We start from the raw sequence: 18,256 nt of genomic DNA, 5'->3' as shown, positions 1-18,256 counted from the left end.
TTGGATAATCTGACCTTCAGTTATTCAAAGGAAACCATTTGAAGTGTTCAGAAGAAATGTTCTTTGGCAGAACTGCAAACAATTTAGAGACATTTGAAAAGAGGACAAAAGGCCCAAACTACGCACTGCTTTTTTATAAAGCATCTTAAGCTTATCATTTGTTTTTTTTTTTATGTAAAATATTAAAGGACAGGGTCATGGTTTTTCAAGTCTGTCTTAAAACAACAGTCAGGTGCGCAGATGAACACTGAAATATAATCATTCCTCCTGTTTATACTGACCTTTAGAAGATCCTCTTCAAAAGCACTCACAATGTAAGTGATGGGAGACAAAATCCGCAGTCCTTGTTTTGAGAAAAATATATAAGTTTATCTGAATATAATATGAGGTTTCAGCTGTCTGAGTCAGCCAAATAAAGTGGAAATCTTCCACAGTTACATTTTTTTTAGTATACAATTCCCTTTATGTGTCTCGGCAGACAGTGTTTTCCTGTTCAGCTGCAGTGAAAGGATTGTAACAAAACAAGGGAATTTGGCACTAAAAAAACTGTAACATTGAAAGATATCGACCAAATACATGTTTGCACAGAAGGAGGACTGTGGATTTTGTCCCCCATTACTTACATTGAAAGTGCATTATGAAGGGATCTTCTAATGGCCATTATGAACAGGAGGAATGATTACAGCAAGAAAAACACGTGTCAATGTTCATTTGGGCACCTGACTGTTAAAGCAATATAAAACATAAATAATTGAACAAAGCACAAGTACTTCAAAATGATTACTACTTTTCACCACTGGTAATACAGTGGTGGTAAAACTTTTTCAATGCTTATAATTGTGCAGTAACAGAAACATGGTATGTCCATAGCCAGCAAGTTCATACAAAAATGGTTTATTCTCCTCACTCAAGCCTCTCCATCCTCCTTCCCCTTCCATCTATCCTAAACCTGTTTTCTGCTTCCTCTCCCTATGGGATCTGTTAGCCACACTGATTGGCTGTATGCACAGACAAACCCAGAGAGGTCAGAGGCCAGTAAGCCCTTGAAGAGTTTTTTTCTCCAACATGGGGAAGGATGGTGACAGCTGACAGGCTGCTGTAGAAGCTTTGGGAACATTACGAATGATGCCCCGCTCACACTGAATATTTATCAGGCTTGTGTGGACAAAAATATTGAGAGAATCAAGAAGAAGAGATGAATATGTTTTGCATTGCATGTTGTAGCTGGAGGCAGCGGATAAACAAATGATTAGCATGAAATCAGCCAGCACATTGTAAATACTAGATCTAGATTGGGACGATGGAGAGAAGTGGTGGTAACCTAAATCAGACATCGTATTCTGTGGTTTGACTCACAGGTTTCTATCATCTGAATTAATGGGAATCAAAAATTGCGTAGATCAGTGCTGTGTCTCGGCAGGATTGCCCTCTCTCCTCCTTGGGCTACAAACCTCCATTTCTCAGACAGGCACAAGGAAGCGCATTTATTACCTTGATATAAGACTGTATCCTCGCGGCTTTTCTCAAGTGAATTTGGGTTTAAGGAAAAATAGGCAGCGAGTACCTAGGTTAAAACATATTCATTCATAGAATTAATACTGTAACTTTTTTATATAATGTGTTTCATCTCTTATCTGCGTATGTTCAAGGTTCACATAATGTTTGTTTTTTGCTTCCTCCATGTGCTGTGCGTGTATAGCAATACACGTTTTAGACTCAGGGGAAACAGTTCTTTATCTCAACACATCCTGTATACAACCAGATGCAGACATATGAATCTATAAATACACAATGTCTCTTTTCAAACACACTCTGGATGCAAAACACACTGACAAAATAAACAGTGCATGTCTTAAATATAAGATAATCATTTGAATAGATCCACATATCCAGAAATAGCTGATACTTCAACAAAAAATTATACAAAAAAAAATTTCTGATTCTGTTTATGAAACTATCAAAAATGTTTTCTGACTATATCTTGTTAGGATTTTTAGTGAAAAATACCAGACTTCTTTATGTAATATAGAACTGAGTTAGTGCAGTTTATTATTGTTCAAACATCCAATATTTTCAGAATCAACCATCTATCTGTTGTTGAGAGCATCTATTTGTGTATGTGTCCATATGTTTGCAAATTATACAAAGTATTTATCAAAGTATTTGTGCTAGTAATGCAAAAAAATTCTGACAAACTATAACTATAAGCTGAACTAGGTTTGCTAATATCTTGTTTATGTTTTATGTTTTTTGTTTTTCTGAGGTGGATTCAGAAACAGTGTGTATTATTTCAGTACATAAAACACCTAAAATGCACATAAAGGAAGTATCATGTGTGGTTTGCATTTGAGTGGCATCCTTATACTTGAAAACAACATGGGGCACAATTGAAATGCGGATCATGCAGGCCATGATGTGATGTTGGGATGGAAAAGGTGCTTTATATGAAAAATTCTTACATTTTGCACTCACCATTATTGGCAGATTATTACTTTATCGGTTTTTATTGATTTTTTATTACATTATGCACAGTTATTACATTCTAAGTTTCTACAAGGCTTCAAGTTTCTACAACACATTTGTGTAAGTTGCATATTGGTCTACGATTGGGTGACATCCAAACTAGTTTTGTTGTCACAAAATCACGCTCATAGGCACACGTCTTAAACTCAGATTTACAGGGAGCACAGAGAAACTTCCCCCTTCAGCAGATGAACTCAAGTGTCAAACATCATTCTGCACAGCGAAGGTCAAACATCCACATGAAGTAACAACAAGCAAAACACATTTCTGAGTGGAGGAGGGCTTTTAAAAGATATAAAAAGAAACAGGTTTTCTCTAAGGATCAATAGCCATTTCCAGGTAGGGATAACATGGACCTGGCACGTAAAAAGATTTCATAAGAGAGGAATATCTACTGTGGGTCCAGAGAGAAATCTTTTAAATACAGCAGCACCAAAAAAAAAAAAAAAAAAAAAAAAATCAAAAATTCAGCTCTGGAGCTGAATAGTCAGACTTTTGTCATAAATATCAAAAACTACAATATTTACGAAATGTGGATACTCGTTTAAATATAAAAAATATAGTTCCAGTGTATATATTGAATATTTATTGGATCTCATGAGCCTATTAAAGTCTCATTTTGTGCTGTTTTTCATGTGTTTAATGTCAAAAATAAAAATATAAAAATCTCGCCATAAAAATCTTGCTTTAAGACTTTTAAGTCTCCATATAACAGTCCATTAATCTTGAGAATCAGTGTATGCACAGAGGTCTGTCACAAAGAAGAATTATTCATTATATTACCATCACACCCCTGAGCCATGAAGTAGTCTTCTCTCTGCAAGATTATCCAAGTCCACCCCCTATTGGCCTGGGGGTGAAATGCACTAAGTCTGAGGTTGAGAGTAATTTCAACGCATTAGATCTCCCCTCGGGTTTGATTGGTAGAGGAGATACTGTTTCAATTCTGTGGGGAGGTGAAGGTCATGAATCCCACCTAGTCTCTGCTTGCCGACAGTTTTCCTGATGTACAGCCGGCACAAGTGCATCAGAGGAAACATTCCTGGGCAGGCAGGAGGGAGAAGCGTGAGCCATGACAGAGAGATGTTTTGATTATTACTGCTTACTGCACCAGCTTAATGTAAAGGCCTTGAAAATCTTCACAGGCAGCCTATTTGGTTATTTTGAGGGCAATACCTCCAGCTTGTCTCAGCAGCCTCTCTGCCAGGCTGTTGGGAGGTGCGAGGTCCAGCGGCCGTTTGCCTTCCAGGTTCCTGAGGGAGTGATCCGCCCCGTGGTCAAGCAGGACAGACACCATCTCTGGGCTGGACAGACGGGCAGCGAGGTGCAGGGGCGAGTCACCAGACACACTGCTGTTGACACTAGCACCTAAAAGAGAGGAGAGACTAATGAGGTATGATGTCCTCACATTACATAACAAGTAAATAACATCTCTCAGAGTTCAGTTGGAGCTTTGCTACTACAGCACTGAGCACCATTTATTCTATTTACTATTTACATAAAATATTTTGGTGTATTTCGTGGTTAGACTACATTTACTGGAGTTATGAATATTCAAATCCTGAAGAATGATTTATTTTAGTTTAAATAAAACACAACATGAATTGTATACTGGCAGAACCCCATGGGAAACAAGGGTTGAAAGTACATTTACTCGAGAACTGTACTTGAGTAAAATTTTAAGGTACTTTACTTAAGTATTTCCATTTGATGCTTCTTTATACTTCTACTCCACTACATTTCACTTTTTACCTCACATTTTTTACATTTACCTGGCAGATACATTCACATACAAGACATATGTTTAGCTTTCAAGATACATACTGCATCAACAATAGTAATCACTGTGCATAATGAGTACTTTTACTTCTACTTTAAAGGAAAGGTCTTAGGAAGCTGCTCCTCTGACAACGAAACTGGTTTTGCTTGCTGTAATCATTCCTCCTGTTCATACTGGCCACTGAAGATTTCGGTAACACTTTATTTTACAGGTCCTTTAATTTTATACAAATTTCCTGGAAATTTTCTGATATGCTATTACATCATTTGACACACAGAACTACGCAGACTATCGTTTTTTTTTGTCTGTGAAAGAATTGTTAAGAATCTACTTTATTAAGCATGTTTGAAAATTGAGAACTACATATGAATCTAAATATATTGAGTGCGTATTTACCAACTCAAAACTTTCAATGTTTTAAAATAATTTGTACCAAATTGCACAACCCTGTCTGTAAAATGTCCTAAAAATTAACCATTAAATAACTGCGAATTTCTCAGAAAATTTTCAAGAAATTTGTATAAAATGAAGAGACTGTCCCTGTGACCTTAAGAGTTGTGTTGTTGGGAGCAATAGCTCCTGGTAGGATCTCCCAAGTCTGGGGACTTCAGGATTGCTTTTTTGCTTTTTGCTGATGATTTGGCTCTGTTGGCTACCACACACCGTGACCTCCAGCGGACATGGGGACAGTTTGCAGCCGAATGTGAAGCAGCTGGGATAAGAGTCAGCACCTCCAAATCCGAGGCCATGGTGCACTGCCAGAAAAAGGTGGACTGCTCCCTCTGGGTTGGGAGTGAGTTGCTGCCCCAAGTGAAGGATTTCAAGTATCTTGGCGTCTTGTTCACAAGTGCGGGTAAGCTGGAGCGTGAGGTTGACAGGTGGATCAGTGCAGCATCAGCTGGGCGTTGTATCAGACCATTGTGGTAAAGAAAGAGCTGAGCCAGAAGGCAAAGCTCTCAATTTACCAGTTGGTCTATGTCCCCACCCTAGCCTATGGTCACAAGCTTTAGGTAGTGACTAAAAGAATGAGAACGAGGATACAAGCGGCCAAAATGAGTTTCCTCTGGAGAGTGTCTGGGTTCAGCCTCAAAGATAGGGTGACGAGCTCAGACATGCAAGGGGAGCTCAGAGTAGAGCCGCAGCTCCTTTGCATTGAAAGGAGCCAACTGAGGTTGTTTGGGTACCTGGTTAGGACTCCTCCCTCTGGAGGTCGTCCAGGCATGTCCAACTGGTAGGAGACCCTGGGGCAGACCCAGAACACACTGGAGGGACTACATATCTCTTCTGGCCTGGGAACAACTTGAGATCCCCCAGGAGGAGCTGGAGGGCTTTGCTGGGGTGAAGGATGTCTGGGTTTCCTTACTCAGTCTGATGCCTCCGCGACCCTAACCCGGAAAATTGTGGCGGAAAATTGATGGATGGGTGGGACAAAATCCACAGTCTTTATTCAGTGCAAAAGTGTATCTGAGACTAACATGAGCCTTCAGCAGTCTGAGTTAATCAAAGAGTATCTTACAAAGAGACTCTGCCTCTTCCCTCTTTACATTACTATCCCTGCAAAACACAAAGAGGGACTGTCATACTAAAAGACTGCACCTTTGGAAAATACCCATGTCCAAAGCTTCAGATTAATTTTGGAATATATTTTTGCAAACAACAATACCTGTGGATGTTGTTTCACATTTCTTCCATGGAGGCATTCTCAGAACAGATCTCTAAATGGCCAGTATGAACAGGAGTAATGATTACCGCATGCAAAAACAGTTTCAGTGTTCATATCTGGCTATTGTTTTAAGACAGACTTGAAGAATCGTGAACCTATCCCATCTTCAACCTGAAATAACAATCAATCTATTTGACAGGTTGGAGGTAAAGTGAGAAGCATTCTTACCAAGTTGAAGCAATTTCCTTACACTACTCAGTTGCTGATTGGTGCAGGCAGCGTGGAGAGGGGAGCCTGATTGGTCAACGTATTGATCCACATCTGCACCATACTGAACAAGAGGCTCAATGCACTCTGGGTGACCTAGACAGAGTTACAAGAATCATCACAATGAGAGGTGGGGTACTTGAAAGGATGTGTTTTGAAATATGCTTGTGCTTGGCATCTCAGGGAAGAATATGCAATCGTTTTACTTTGTAGCTGACAAGAAACACACACTATTTTTTTTATACATTATTCATTTCACAGAGCTTTTCTGACATTTTGGCACTCTTTGAGCATTTTGTAGTGACTGACTAAACTGGTTCAGCATAGATTATCTGTGTATATGCAAAGGAATGTGAACTCTAACCTTTAGCTGCAGCCAAGTGGATTGGGGAATTTGACTGGTTGGTCCCCAGGGCAGTCGCTCCATGTTGAAGGAGCAACGATATACAGGTCACATGGCCCCGGGCACAAGCTTCTGACAGGGGTGATTGTCCATCCACCGTTGAATTGTTTACCTGACATGGATAAGAATATTTTTGAAACAATCCACCAGAAATTCTCCATATAAACTATTCAATTCAAAGTCACATGCAGATATATGTTTGTTAATGTGTTATTGTGCATTCATGGATGAGTCTGCATGTCTGCTTGTATCAATGTCTGGTTAATCTCTTACTAATATGCACCAGTACAAAGTTAAATCTAGCAATTATTGATATGGTTTCTGTCTAACTAGATTAGAGCATTATTTGGGAGTTTCTGTCAAGAAAAGACGCAAAACGCACTGCCTTGATTTTGGATTTCTGTCATGTTTGTGAAAAGCCAAACCAGACAATGATGGCTTACTGACATTTGCCCCATTTTCTACCAGAAGCTTGGCGCAAGCTACATGGCCCTGTATACATGCTCCATGGAGGGGAGAAACCTGGTCCAGAGTGCTCAGATTGACACATGTACCCTGTGAATAATACATAGCACATATAGATTCATTGAAATATTATAGATGCACATTTGGAGTTTTGTTACAAAATGAAAAATCCACAAGAAAATGAAATACGAGAGATGTTTGCTTATAAAGTATTTCATGTTTGGGTGCAGCAGATATGCATTTCTCAGTCATTTGGTGATTTTCAGATGGAAAAATGTTTCCAAAATGCATAAAAACTATAATCAAACCATGCATGCAGTATAAAATAATCCTTTAACCTAACCTTCAAAACCCCACAAAGCTTTACCTGAGCAATGAGTCTCTGCAGAGCAAGGACATGTCCATTAAATGCAGCATCATGAATCGGAGACCAGTCTGATTCAATATCTATGTGTAGACATTATAGACAGTAGTCATTCATGACTTAATCAGTATCATACATTTAAACAACATAAATTTGCATCAAAAAGATGTGGTGAAACTTTCTGTGTGAAGCAGTAAATACACTCCAGCTGCAGTTTGAGCTCACGCTGCCAGCTGCTACTCACCACTCATCAAAGGGTTTGAGAAAAAAACAACAGCTCCAGTTTGACATGTTCTGTCCCGCAGCGTCTCTTTCTGTCCAGCAGACATACTTCACAGTGATGTTCCAAAAGCTTTTTTATGCCTCTTCACGTTTTGCATTGGAGGCTGTATTGTGCGCAACTTGGAGTCCTCATCTGTTTTCAGTGTATTTTGTGGCAACCCAAGTCTCAGTGCTGTGATGTCACTTCCTCTCAGGCAAAGTGTTTGCCATGCAGGAAGCAGGCTGGTTGAATGTAGTTGTTGGGTCTCAACCAATGAAGGTGCAGAGAATGAGTGAGAGAGGGAGGGAGAAGGGCCTGTTGAGCAGGTCTATGATGTATGTGTAATCTGACACTGCACATCCACACCCATCCTCTGCTGCTAGAGAGGATGTGTGGTGTAGAGGGAGAACTCAATCAACCTATGCCTACAGTCAAGACATATTGGTGTAAAAACTTAGCAGTACATTTAATTACATCTGTTCATGTTTTTTTTACATTGTTCCTGATTCAAGACAGCAATACTTTTTACCTTGTGAAACCCTATTTGGGTGATTCTTCATTTTTATGTTGCCTGCCTTCATTTTAAAAGAGAAATTCTGCAGATCCAGTGTTGAACAATCGCAATAAAAACTTTTTTATTGCTCCCAATAATGATAATGACATGGCTATTAATGTCTGAAAATGCACAATAAGTTATTAGCAGTATAATTTTTTCCCCTGTATTTCCATATTATAATTTTGCATTCTCAGCCTTTTCTGTTCCTTATTAGCATTGAGGGTCTAAGGATACAGGAGGTTGTATTGCTGTACAGATTGTAAAAGATTATAAAGCCCCCTGAGGCATATTAGTGGTTTGTGATATTGGGGTACAGTATATAAATAAAAAATTGACTTGAAATGACTAGTTTTTGAATTGACAAACACATTCAAAGAAAATTAATCGGTAAAACATCTTTTCATTACGAGAACACACAGTCATCTCCATCCAGTAATTAGAGTCTTAAGTCCCTTAATGACCAAATCTGCCTCGTTACTTTGTTTCCTTATTTGTCATTTAATTTCAAATTAACACTGATTTTTCATGTAGTGATCGTATCGACATTTAACACTGAAGAAGCATTAAAATATTAACATTCCCCTGGTATTTATTTTTTCTGAAGTCCATGAAGCCTTAAGTGCCATTAATTAAACTCTCTTTTATGGTTTGCTATGTTTGACATCCACCTATTCTTCAGAATAACCAGAAAGTAGACGGGTGGTCTAATGATCAGAAAGACCTTCCTTAAACTCTAAAAGCTTGGGTTCATGCACCCATGTTAATAAGTTAATAAATGTTTATAATTGCTCTGCTTTGGTGTCTTTGAGTAAAACACTGAATCCCTACCAGCTCCAGCAACATGCTAACCTGACCTCCAACCTCTTTGAAGGAAACAACCTAAAATAAAATTTGACTACAGGGGTCACTTAAGTGTACATACATAACATCTGTATCATTCTGATGAAATACATTTAGTTTGAGTTGGAGACAACAGCTGTGTATCATGTTATTACAGAATCAGGTTAGTGGTAGAGCTTAATGTGTACTATAATTACAATACAATCTTGTGTAGTACCATGCAGCCCTTCATTAATGTCAACACAGGCGGTATCTACCGGATCTTGAGAGACGCCGTTACATTTTTGTCAGGACCAGCAGAGGGCAGCAACAGAGAGCAGACGTACACCGACAGCAGAGAACAGCAAGTCAATACTTTAACAACTGTGTTCCCCAGGGGAGTTGTTAATCCCTGGCAGCAGGCTACAAGTTTGCCATACAATTGACTTTGTGCCTTGTCAGGGAAGGTGCATATGGATTAGAATGCCATTGTAGAAACTCAATGAATGCCCTCTCTGTAGTACTGAATAATGAAAGTCCTTGATGCTTTGTTTTCCCAAATAAAACTGCTTCAATGTCCACTGATTTCCTCAGATCTTAGTCCAAGCAGGCAGATCCAGCAGCTGTCATGACCTCTGCTGTATCTGGATGTATTGGAGGGGAATTTATTTCAAGAATAGGCTGTTTATCGTGGTGCAAACCAGTGCAAGCAAAGTGCACTAAATGTCATCTGTTTATCAGGAATCTAAGGATGGGCCTGGGCCTAATTTATTCCCAGGCTTCCCATCCAATTTCCCGACATTTTACTTTTTACTCTGTAGCACAAATTTGACATTTTCATGACTGCCTTAAAGGATAGCTTGGTGCCCAAATGAACACTGACACACATTTTTCTTGCTGTAATCATTCCTCTTGTTCAAATGACTATTAACAGATCTCTTCATAATGCATTTTCAATGTAATTGATGAGGGACAAAATCCACAGCCGTCCTTGTGTTCATGTGCAAATTAATTCTTTACCAAGACTGTTAAGTGCTTTTATGTCAGTTCAACAGTCAGACTTTTATATCTGTTTGTTCAAGTAATACAAGTGAATTTGACAGGATGTGAAGAAACATTCTTTTATGCTGTAACACATTAGAAACACTTCCACAAATAGCACACAATAGGTCACAATAGGTCATCAGGCAGCACCATTCACTGGCCACCTAATCTAAATGTAGCACATGTTGAATGCGTTTCAAATACATCATTACATTATCAAGTGACCACAGAGTTTGACCCACTTTCACCTGTAGAAGGCTCAACCCAGATCACCACCAGACACACTGAGGCCAATGGGATCATGAGTTCAGAAACTTAGTGGTATTAATAATGATGCACTGACTCTTCTGTCCCGGAACTATCAGGTTATAAAGATCAAATATGCATCATGGTGTGTCCAGGGCCCGATTAACTCATTAGTGGACCCCTTAAAAAGTGAGCTGTGGACTCCAATTAAGCCCCCTGCATTCCCCAACTTAGTTTGATCATTAGTTTAGTTGGTTAGTTCATTAAATGTAAATTTATTTGCTAATATGTAACCTGTAAGCATAATATAGCAAAACATAAAAAGGTATAGAAAGTAGATTTTGACAAAGGACCCTGCTACAAGACATGGCCTAAAGTTTAGGTACAAATTCAGGAGTTGCTTTAAAGGCCTTTCCATTTCAGTTTATATGAATCGATAAAACAGATTTGCCAGAGAGTGAATCTTTGGTGCCTTTGAGGCCTGAAAGTCTGGGTCACTGGGGCAATTGCTCACTAATGCCCAGCTGGTAATCCAGCTTTGGATGTCTGGAATACCTGATCTAATATGGTATTGCCATGATAAAATACAAAATACAGTGTTTACTACACCTACAGAGTTATAGACTCTCAGTATATTATACATTGATTATATATCTTAATAATAGCATGATTTGTGAATGTGCAGGTTACTCTCTTTCATCTGAGGTTGTTCTATTGACTTTTCCCTCAGGGGTAGAATAAAGTGTGTCAAATCATCCTATTATACTTTTGTTTGAGCGCATCTTCATCAGAGAAACTGCACAGACCAAGTTCAGTAAATTACTGTTCATTAATCCGCTAATTAAAATATTCAATCGCTTTCTGAACTCCCAAAACTTAAGATCTACATCACACTCCATCACACAACAGCCCATTGTCGGTTTCTTGTATTGTGGCAAAGCTACAACTGCGGGGATTAAATGGAAGCACATGATGATTCAACCCCGTGATTTCTCAGAGTTGGGTCATGGATTCAGTCATTTCCTTTTTCTTTTCTTTTTCTTCTTTCTCCTGACACCGTAGCCCACTTCTCTCTCTCTCTCTCTCCCTCTCTCTCTCCCCGGTGCGTGATGGCTTCCCCTCGGCTGGAGACTTTCTGCTGCCCGAACCGAGACGCAGCGACAGAGTTTGTGGTCACTTTCCAGCCGCTCTTGTTCGGGGCTTTAACTGTCGGCAGCGCGTCCCTGAGCCTCTTGCTCTCTATTTTGCAATTGCTGCCAAAACGCAAGGGATACAGAAGACTTGGACAATATCCGGTGCCAAGGCCCGCGTCCTCCTCACGAATATTGTTCATCATCAGCATCTGTGACATACTGGGATGCACAGGTAATGACCAAACTGCTGGTGTGGGCCTGTTTTTTTTTTTTTGTGTAATCATTACAGAGAAAAAGAAGAAAAGGAAGAGTAGCTTTTCACATCATTGAATTGCTGGATCTAATTACGCACGCAAATATTTTGTTTTTAACCCTTTTGTTGCTCCACATTTGTCTGTGACTTGCCTCATTCAAACAGAGAGATAACATTTGACACATGTTCGTAGACAGCTATGAAAAATAAGATTTATATGTCAAAAAAAGAAAGAAAGAAATAAATATATTTTTATACAAATTGATTCTACATGAGCTTTTAAAAATTCTACAGGTTGTGTAAAATGCACATGTCACTCTGTTTCAGCTGGAAACTTGGTGAGAAAGTGTACACTTGCAAATCTGAGCAAGAAACTAGATGTATTTTATATCTACTAGTTCTGATGCAGCTTGTGGCTTTTTGCACAACAAAAGAATGACTCATGGACCCCTCATGTGAGTAATGTAGTGACTCAAACAACAGCTTTTCTGTTGGCTTATATGTTGATTTGAACGCGGCAGCGTCTCCCTAAACAAACTAACATTTACTCAGTTAATGACACAAAAGGCTGTAAATCATTTTAAGACTGCTGCACTACATCCGAACTGTTCATTCATCACTTTGCTTCTGCTCTTGGTGAGAGGGAAGGCAAATGAAGTCATGTATTTCAGTGTACTTAAAAGTACCCTGTGAGATTTATCCAGCACTGCAAACTAACAGCTTGAAGTACACCGTGACACAATTTAAAATGGAATAACATAACAGCATGTAGTCTGCATCACATAAAGATTCTGGGAGAGCTCCCGGTTTTTCCATTCCATGGGAGTCTCATGTTGGAAATGGAAACACCCTTATAAAACACACCTGGAGGCAGTTCATATTTCCATGATGTAAAACTGCAATTAAAAGGACTCATTTTAATTATAGTTAATCATACCAAAAGAACTTGATGTGTTTTAAATGTTAATTAAGACCAGTCCTCTTTTTGTGTTTGTGTTCCTCTCCTCTTCCTGGCAAAGCAGGAATTTGCAGATACAATTAGAGACCATGTGGTTCTTTTCCTTCCTCCAGGTATCATTGTAAGGTCATCTGTCTGGCTGGGCCTGCCCAACACCATTGACCGCATCTCTGTGGCCAACAGCACTGATGTGTGGCCAGAGATCTTCTGTGTTGGAAGTGCAGTATGTATGATGCTCTTTGGCAAAGCTTCACCTTATTTAAGCCTGCTGAGCAAACACACCATTTATCTTGTTTACTTGCAGCTTCATGCCTGACAGATGACAGAAAAGGGACTATAGAGGAAGAACAAACACATAATTTTGTTTATTATAACTCATGCGTGATCCCATGAAATGCTAATTCCATGGCAAACGCATGCCTATTTGTGTTAATTCACATTCAGTGAGCATGTGCACAGCATCGGTTATATCTTTTTAAAGCTGTAAAGGCACAGATTAACTTCATAAACAATTCATAATGCTTAATTATAACTGCATACTATATTGTAGAGGTGCATTTTTCCTTTATATGTGTGTTACAGATGTGGATCCAGTTGTTTTTCAGCGCCTCTTTTTGGTGGACCTTTTGTTATGCTGTTGACGTATTCCTTGTGGTGAAAACATCTGCAGGAATCAGGTGCTGTCATCCTCACCTTCCAGCTACCACAAGTCATTATCACCTCCTATACGCACTGAGGCAACGGGAAGCAGGACGTGTGAAACATCGTTCTCTCACTTTGCTTCACTGTCTAATATAGATTCTCCACCTCCATTTACTGAAAGTGGTTTGAATCTCCTCCTACACAAAACATTTACCATGTAGTTGGCAATACCTGGAGGTGTTTTTCTTTTTTTTGTATAAGTTCCTTGCATTTCAAAGGTATAACAATATGTTTCTCTCCCCAGTCTGTCCTGTACATTTGTTTGGCTGCACAGCAGAAAAAAAAAAGAACAAAAAATCCCTGAGATGCAGAGCTTCAGCAGCATTGTGAGCTCAGTCTCATGACTTGTTTCTCTCCCCAACAGCACCATTATCCTCTACCACATGATTACATGGGGTCTGGCTGTGCTGCTGTGTGTTGAAGGAGTGGCCATGCTCTACTACCCATCCATCTCAGAGTAAGACTCTTTGTTGTCCTTTAGATACACCCACGCCCAGTCTTGTCAGGAGATAAACAGAGAACATTACCTTTTTGTGTCGCTGTCTTTTCTCCTGAGAGAGCCTGAGGTTATCACAAAAGACCATAGATCAATTGTCCAAATATATGCTACGTTAACCATGCCTAAACTATTAGGCTGTTGATTTTTGTTCTTCTTTTGTTTGACACTGATTCTCATTTTTCAGATAGAGAAGAGTAAATTACATTATCTCTGTTTTAGTGCTGTGCATTTGTGATTTCCAATCCTGATGTTATTGTATATTTTGTGCAGTTGTGAGCAAGGCCTCCAGCATGCTATACCTCACTATGTCACCACGTACGCTCCGATGCTGTTGGTCCTCGTGGCCAACCCTGTCTTCTTTAATCGGACAATATCTGCAGGTCAGTTCCTCCCCCTCAAATATTTTCTCACAGATGCAGACGGGCGCAAATACGAGTGACCTCTCTCGTCTTTCTCATCCAGTGACATCTCTACTGAAAGGGCGACAAGGAATCTACACAGAAAATGAGAGACGGCTGGCCAACGAGATAAAAATACGTTTCTTTAAAATAATGCTGGTGTTCTTTATTTGGTATGTTACCGCTCTTTAACAAACGGATCAACTTTAAGCATGCCTGTGTGTTCCTATTATCTACAAATCACCATGTTTTCTTTACATTTATGTCAACCAGCTGGATACAGGCTACATAGATTGGATTTTTTTATGTTTATATGCAGCCATTTGCTTCCATTCATTTCCATATAGTGTAAAAATCAGATAGCAGACACTTGCAGTTGTCCAAACCATGGCATAAACATGAAGTCTGCATAGATTTATGTCATTTTTGCAAATTTGTTGCTTTCAACTTAGTCTGTACTACATTACCTCATGATGATCACAGGCCTGCTGATACGCATTAATATTGTACAGAAATGAATGAAAACCTATTGAAGCTTGCAAGAAAAAGTACATTAAAAATTAAACAGCCACATGGTTTGCAAAAAGGTTAGAAGTGATGTAAAGTATATTTGACTTCTAAATGTGCAAATCTACTGTTATGTTCATTTAAAAGTAGTATTTTCCATTTTGTGTTAAATGTGCATATACTGTTTGTAGTTATTGTGCATTGTACTTTCGCAACTGTACAATACACGGGTAATGGTAGTGGGTCATCTTGCTGTGGTCTTGCAGTAACGTGACTCTCAAAAGGCAAACTCATGAAAACTCAGAGGTCAACCAAAAATTGTTTTTTTTTTCCACGGCTGTTTGGGGATAAGTAGAGATGGATATCAGCTGCATACTCGTGTGGAAAAGATGTTTGCATTTTGTAGTTTAAAAAAAGTACATTTTTAAATTTGCAGCCTCGTTTAGTGAGACATGGTTAAAATCACTTACCTCTGATGTTTTAGCTGGGTGCCCAACATCATCAATGAGAGCCTCCTCTTCTACCTGGAGATGCAGATGGACATCAATGACAACAGTTTCAGGAATATCAGGAACGCAGCCCTCATCACATGGTTTATTATGGTGGGTTACAAAACATCGACATGCTGTATTCAAAACACTTTTAAATGTCTAACACCTTGATTGTTCTGTATTTTCTTGGCTATTTCAGGGTATCCTGAACCCCATGCAGGCTTTCCTCAACACTCTGGCCTTTCATGGCTGGACAGGATTTGATATTGATCTCAGCCTGCAGCGGAGGAGGGAGCTGGCCTGGGACTCGGTCTCTACATCAGCGCCGAACACAGGAGGCCATAATCCCATAGTGGGAGCCACTCTGCTCTACCAAAGTCACGTCCAGGAAGCCAAAAAGAGCGTGATGGGTAATGGCCAGCAGCACTCTGATGCCATCAGTGTTCTCTCAGAAGGTAATTGGGCTCTCAGTGGCGGTAACAGCTCGCCGGTATATCAGGGCTGGTGAGGCTGACACACTTCCCTGGTTCATGGTGTCTCCTGATACTATGGCTGGATCACCTCTTCTCTTAAATTATACTGTATATTTTCTTTTGGATGAGATCATTTATGGCGAGATACTATTCACTGAGAAATCTGATCCAACTGTCTGAAGACAAGTTATTCTCTAGTAGAGAAGTTTTTTGTTTTCTTTTTAAGTTAAGGTCTAGATTTGGAGCAATTAACCAGGACAAAGTTAAAGCTCTCTGTGATGAATATTTAATAATAAAATATTTTTTTTTACCAGTGTTGAAGCTGACTCCTGCTGGATGTAATAATAAAGCACTTCACATTATGTAACACCATGCAGAATTGTCTGTTTTGATCTATGGTGTACCAAATAGTACAGTAGCGTGAAATTTGGCTGCACAAAAAGTTCTTTTCTTGATATTGAACAGAAATGATAAAAGCAGTGTTTCTATCATTCTGCATGTGCATGTGAAGGACATGCATGATTACTATGTAAAAACATGACAGATGCAAAAGTTGTTCAGGGTGCACCTATTGTGCCAAGTTATCACACAGAGCTTTAAGTGTCATTATATGCTTATGGTGACATGCGGCGAATAATGGCAAAGCTGTTAAATATACACATGAAGCAGGTAAAATACACCAAGTTGCTAGTTTATCAGATACATCAAGCTAAAACTATTGAAGTAGTCATACACACCTGTCAGTATAACCTTCATGAAGATCGGATTTTTTGCATACTTGTTTTAGACTGCATCAGTTCCTCATAAACTGGCAACCGAGTGTGTATTGAACACAGATATGTATTCACTGGATAGAAATGTCAATGTTTACACTCTCATTCTAGTAACACTGAGTAATGACATAGGGCGTTCTCCACAGAAGACATTTTGATGCATCACAGTAGGAAAAGCACAGGTGTAACTAATAAAATGAACGATGGCTGAATTCCACTGTCACGCTGTCATTATTTACTAGGACTCTGAAGTAGAACAGATCCATCATCAATCTTTTTAGTAAAACCTGTGCTTTTCCTTCTTTGACAAATCAAAACACCTGCTGTGAAAAAAGGCCCATTAAGACACTATCAAATGTATTTTGGGATGATTTTGTAAAGCATTTTATATCCTTTTTCTACCATTTTGTAGTTGTGTTTGTGCATCACCTAGCTCATGTACACACTTTATTTAATGTTCTGTCAACATTCAGTGTCTTTGAAATGATAAATCCTTAGAAATAAAGTTAATATATTAAAGGATTTTATGTTTTCTTTCATTTATATAGCCCTCAGTCTGCTTCCACAGTCAAACACAAGCACAGATCAGTACCATACAGCCCAATTGTAAATTGCAATGCCTAAATTCAAGTTTCCCAAAATACATTTGTGAATTAATGCACATGAATAGACACTCATGTGCAGCAACAGAAAGTGACTTCACCCAGTAATATACCCCTATTTTGTCTTGCTAGGTTCAGATTCTAGTACAGTTGAAATCCGCATTTCCAGCGAGCTACGAGACTTTGAGGATGTAGACGCTGATGGAGAATCCTTGGAGAACTCTGTGAGGCACTAGCTGGGGTCATCGACAACCCGCCTCGTTCTACTTTGCTGTGTGACATTGTTCTTGTAGTTCATTTTGTTTTAGTTTGTCTCCTCTATTGTCCTGTTGAGATTTTCCCAGATTTTAACTGGTTATAAGATTTCATTAGTTGGTGTGACAAAATATGTCTGATTCAAAGCCTTTTATGTCTCCCTAAACCCTTTAATCTGTCTGCAGTATAGTGTAGTGTTACATTACAGTAACCCAAAGTAACTGCAATGTCTCTTCTGGCAATCATCGACAGAACAATCATAACATTTTCTTATTAAATAACTGACAGGTTGAACTTTAGAAGTGCCCTAAGAGCTTGAGGAAACATTTCTCCTGGTGAGTTAGATGCACTCTGGTTTTGTGATATGCACTCTTGTTGTTAAGCTCTTAAGGCACAACAGAATATATAATAAGCTAAATTGTGTATTTTTTGAGGTAGTTACTGTATATCCAGCTGTTCATCTTGTATTTTTGCACACTTCTTTTATACTATATTAAATATCAAAAATATTTCTTAAGGTTTTGTTGGTGATACTTTCTTTATATGAGTGGTTGCATAGTACAGCATAGCAACACTTCTTTTAATATTACCACAGACAAATTAATCACTGTTACCTTTTTAGTCACTTCAAAGTAGTGCAAAAACAATTCAAAACACGGGCTCCATGTTTTCTGATATCAAAATAGAGTGATTTATTTGAGACACTGAATGACTTGAACATTTTGTATTGGAAACAGGTGACCACACCCTGGACCAGGGTGCGAGAGATAGTAGCTGTCACAGCACTTATTCCCTACTGAGCTCCTTAGCACGCCAAGAA

General features: G+C 39.0%; 2 protein-coding genes across 2 annotated transcripts; one reads left to right on the top strand and one right to left on the bottom strand.

Moving 5' to 3' along the window:
* Positions 1 to 1,716: 1,716 nt before the first annotated feature.
* Positions 1,717 to 7,978, bottom strand: LOC122991680 (ankyrin repeat and SOCS box protein 9-like). Its single transcript, XM_044364876.1, has 7 exons — positions 7,710 to 7,978; positions 7,469 to 7,548; positions 7,084 to 7,191; positions 6,598 to 6,748; positions 6,195 to 6,329; positions 3,700 to 3,891; positions 1,717 to 3,565 (listed from the first exon to the last, which is right to left on the bottom strand). The coding sequence occupies exons 1-7, from the start codon at positions 7,792 to 7,794 to the stop codon at positions 3,414 to 3,416; spliced, it is 903 nt and encodes a 300-aa protein (XP_044220811.1). The 5' UTR covers positions 7,795 to 7,978; the 3' UTR covers positions 1,717 to 3,413.
* Positions 7,979 to 10,277: 2,299 nt separating this feature from the next.
* Positions 10,278 to 17,906, top strand: gpr143 (G protein-coupled receptor 143). Its single transcript, XM_044366050.1, has 9 exons — positions 10,278 to 11,757; positions 12,850 to 12,959; positions 13,319 to 13,413; positions 13,803 to 13,895; positions 14,208 to 14,317; positions 14,400 to 14,508; positions 15,327 to 15,444; positions 15,533 to 15,788; positions 17,314 to 17,906. Exons 1-9 carry the CDS (start codon positions 11,502 to 11,504, stop codon positions 17,415 to 17,417), a joined length of 1,251 nt encoding a protein of 416 aa, XP_044221985.1. The 5' UTR covers positions 10,278 to 11,501; the 3' UTR covers positions 17,418 to 17,906.
* The last annotated feature ends 350 nt before the right edge of the window (positions 17,907 to 18,256 follow it).

Source organism: Thunnus albacares, chromosome 11 (genome assembly GCF_914725855.1).
Source record: "Thunnus albacares chromosome 11, fThuAlb1.1, whole genome shotgun sequence".
Lineage (NCBI taxonomy): Eukaryota > Metazoa > Chordata > Actinopteri > Scombriformes > Scombridae > Thunnus > Thunnus albacares.
The sequence above is the reverse complement of the archived record's forward strand: the minus strand, read 5'-3'. Positions and strand labels throughout refer to the sequence as shown.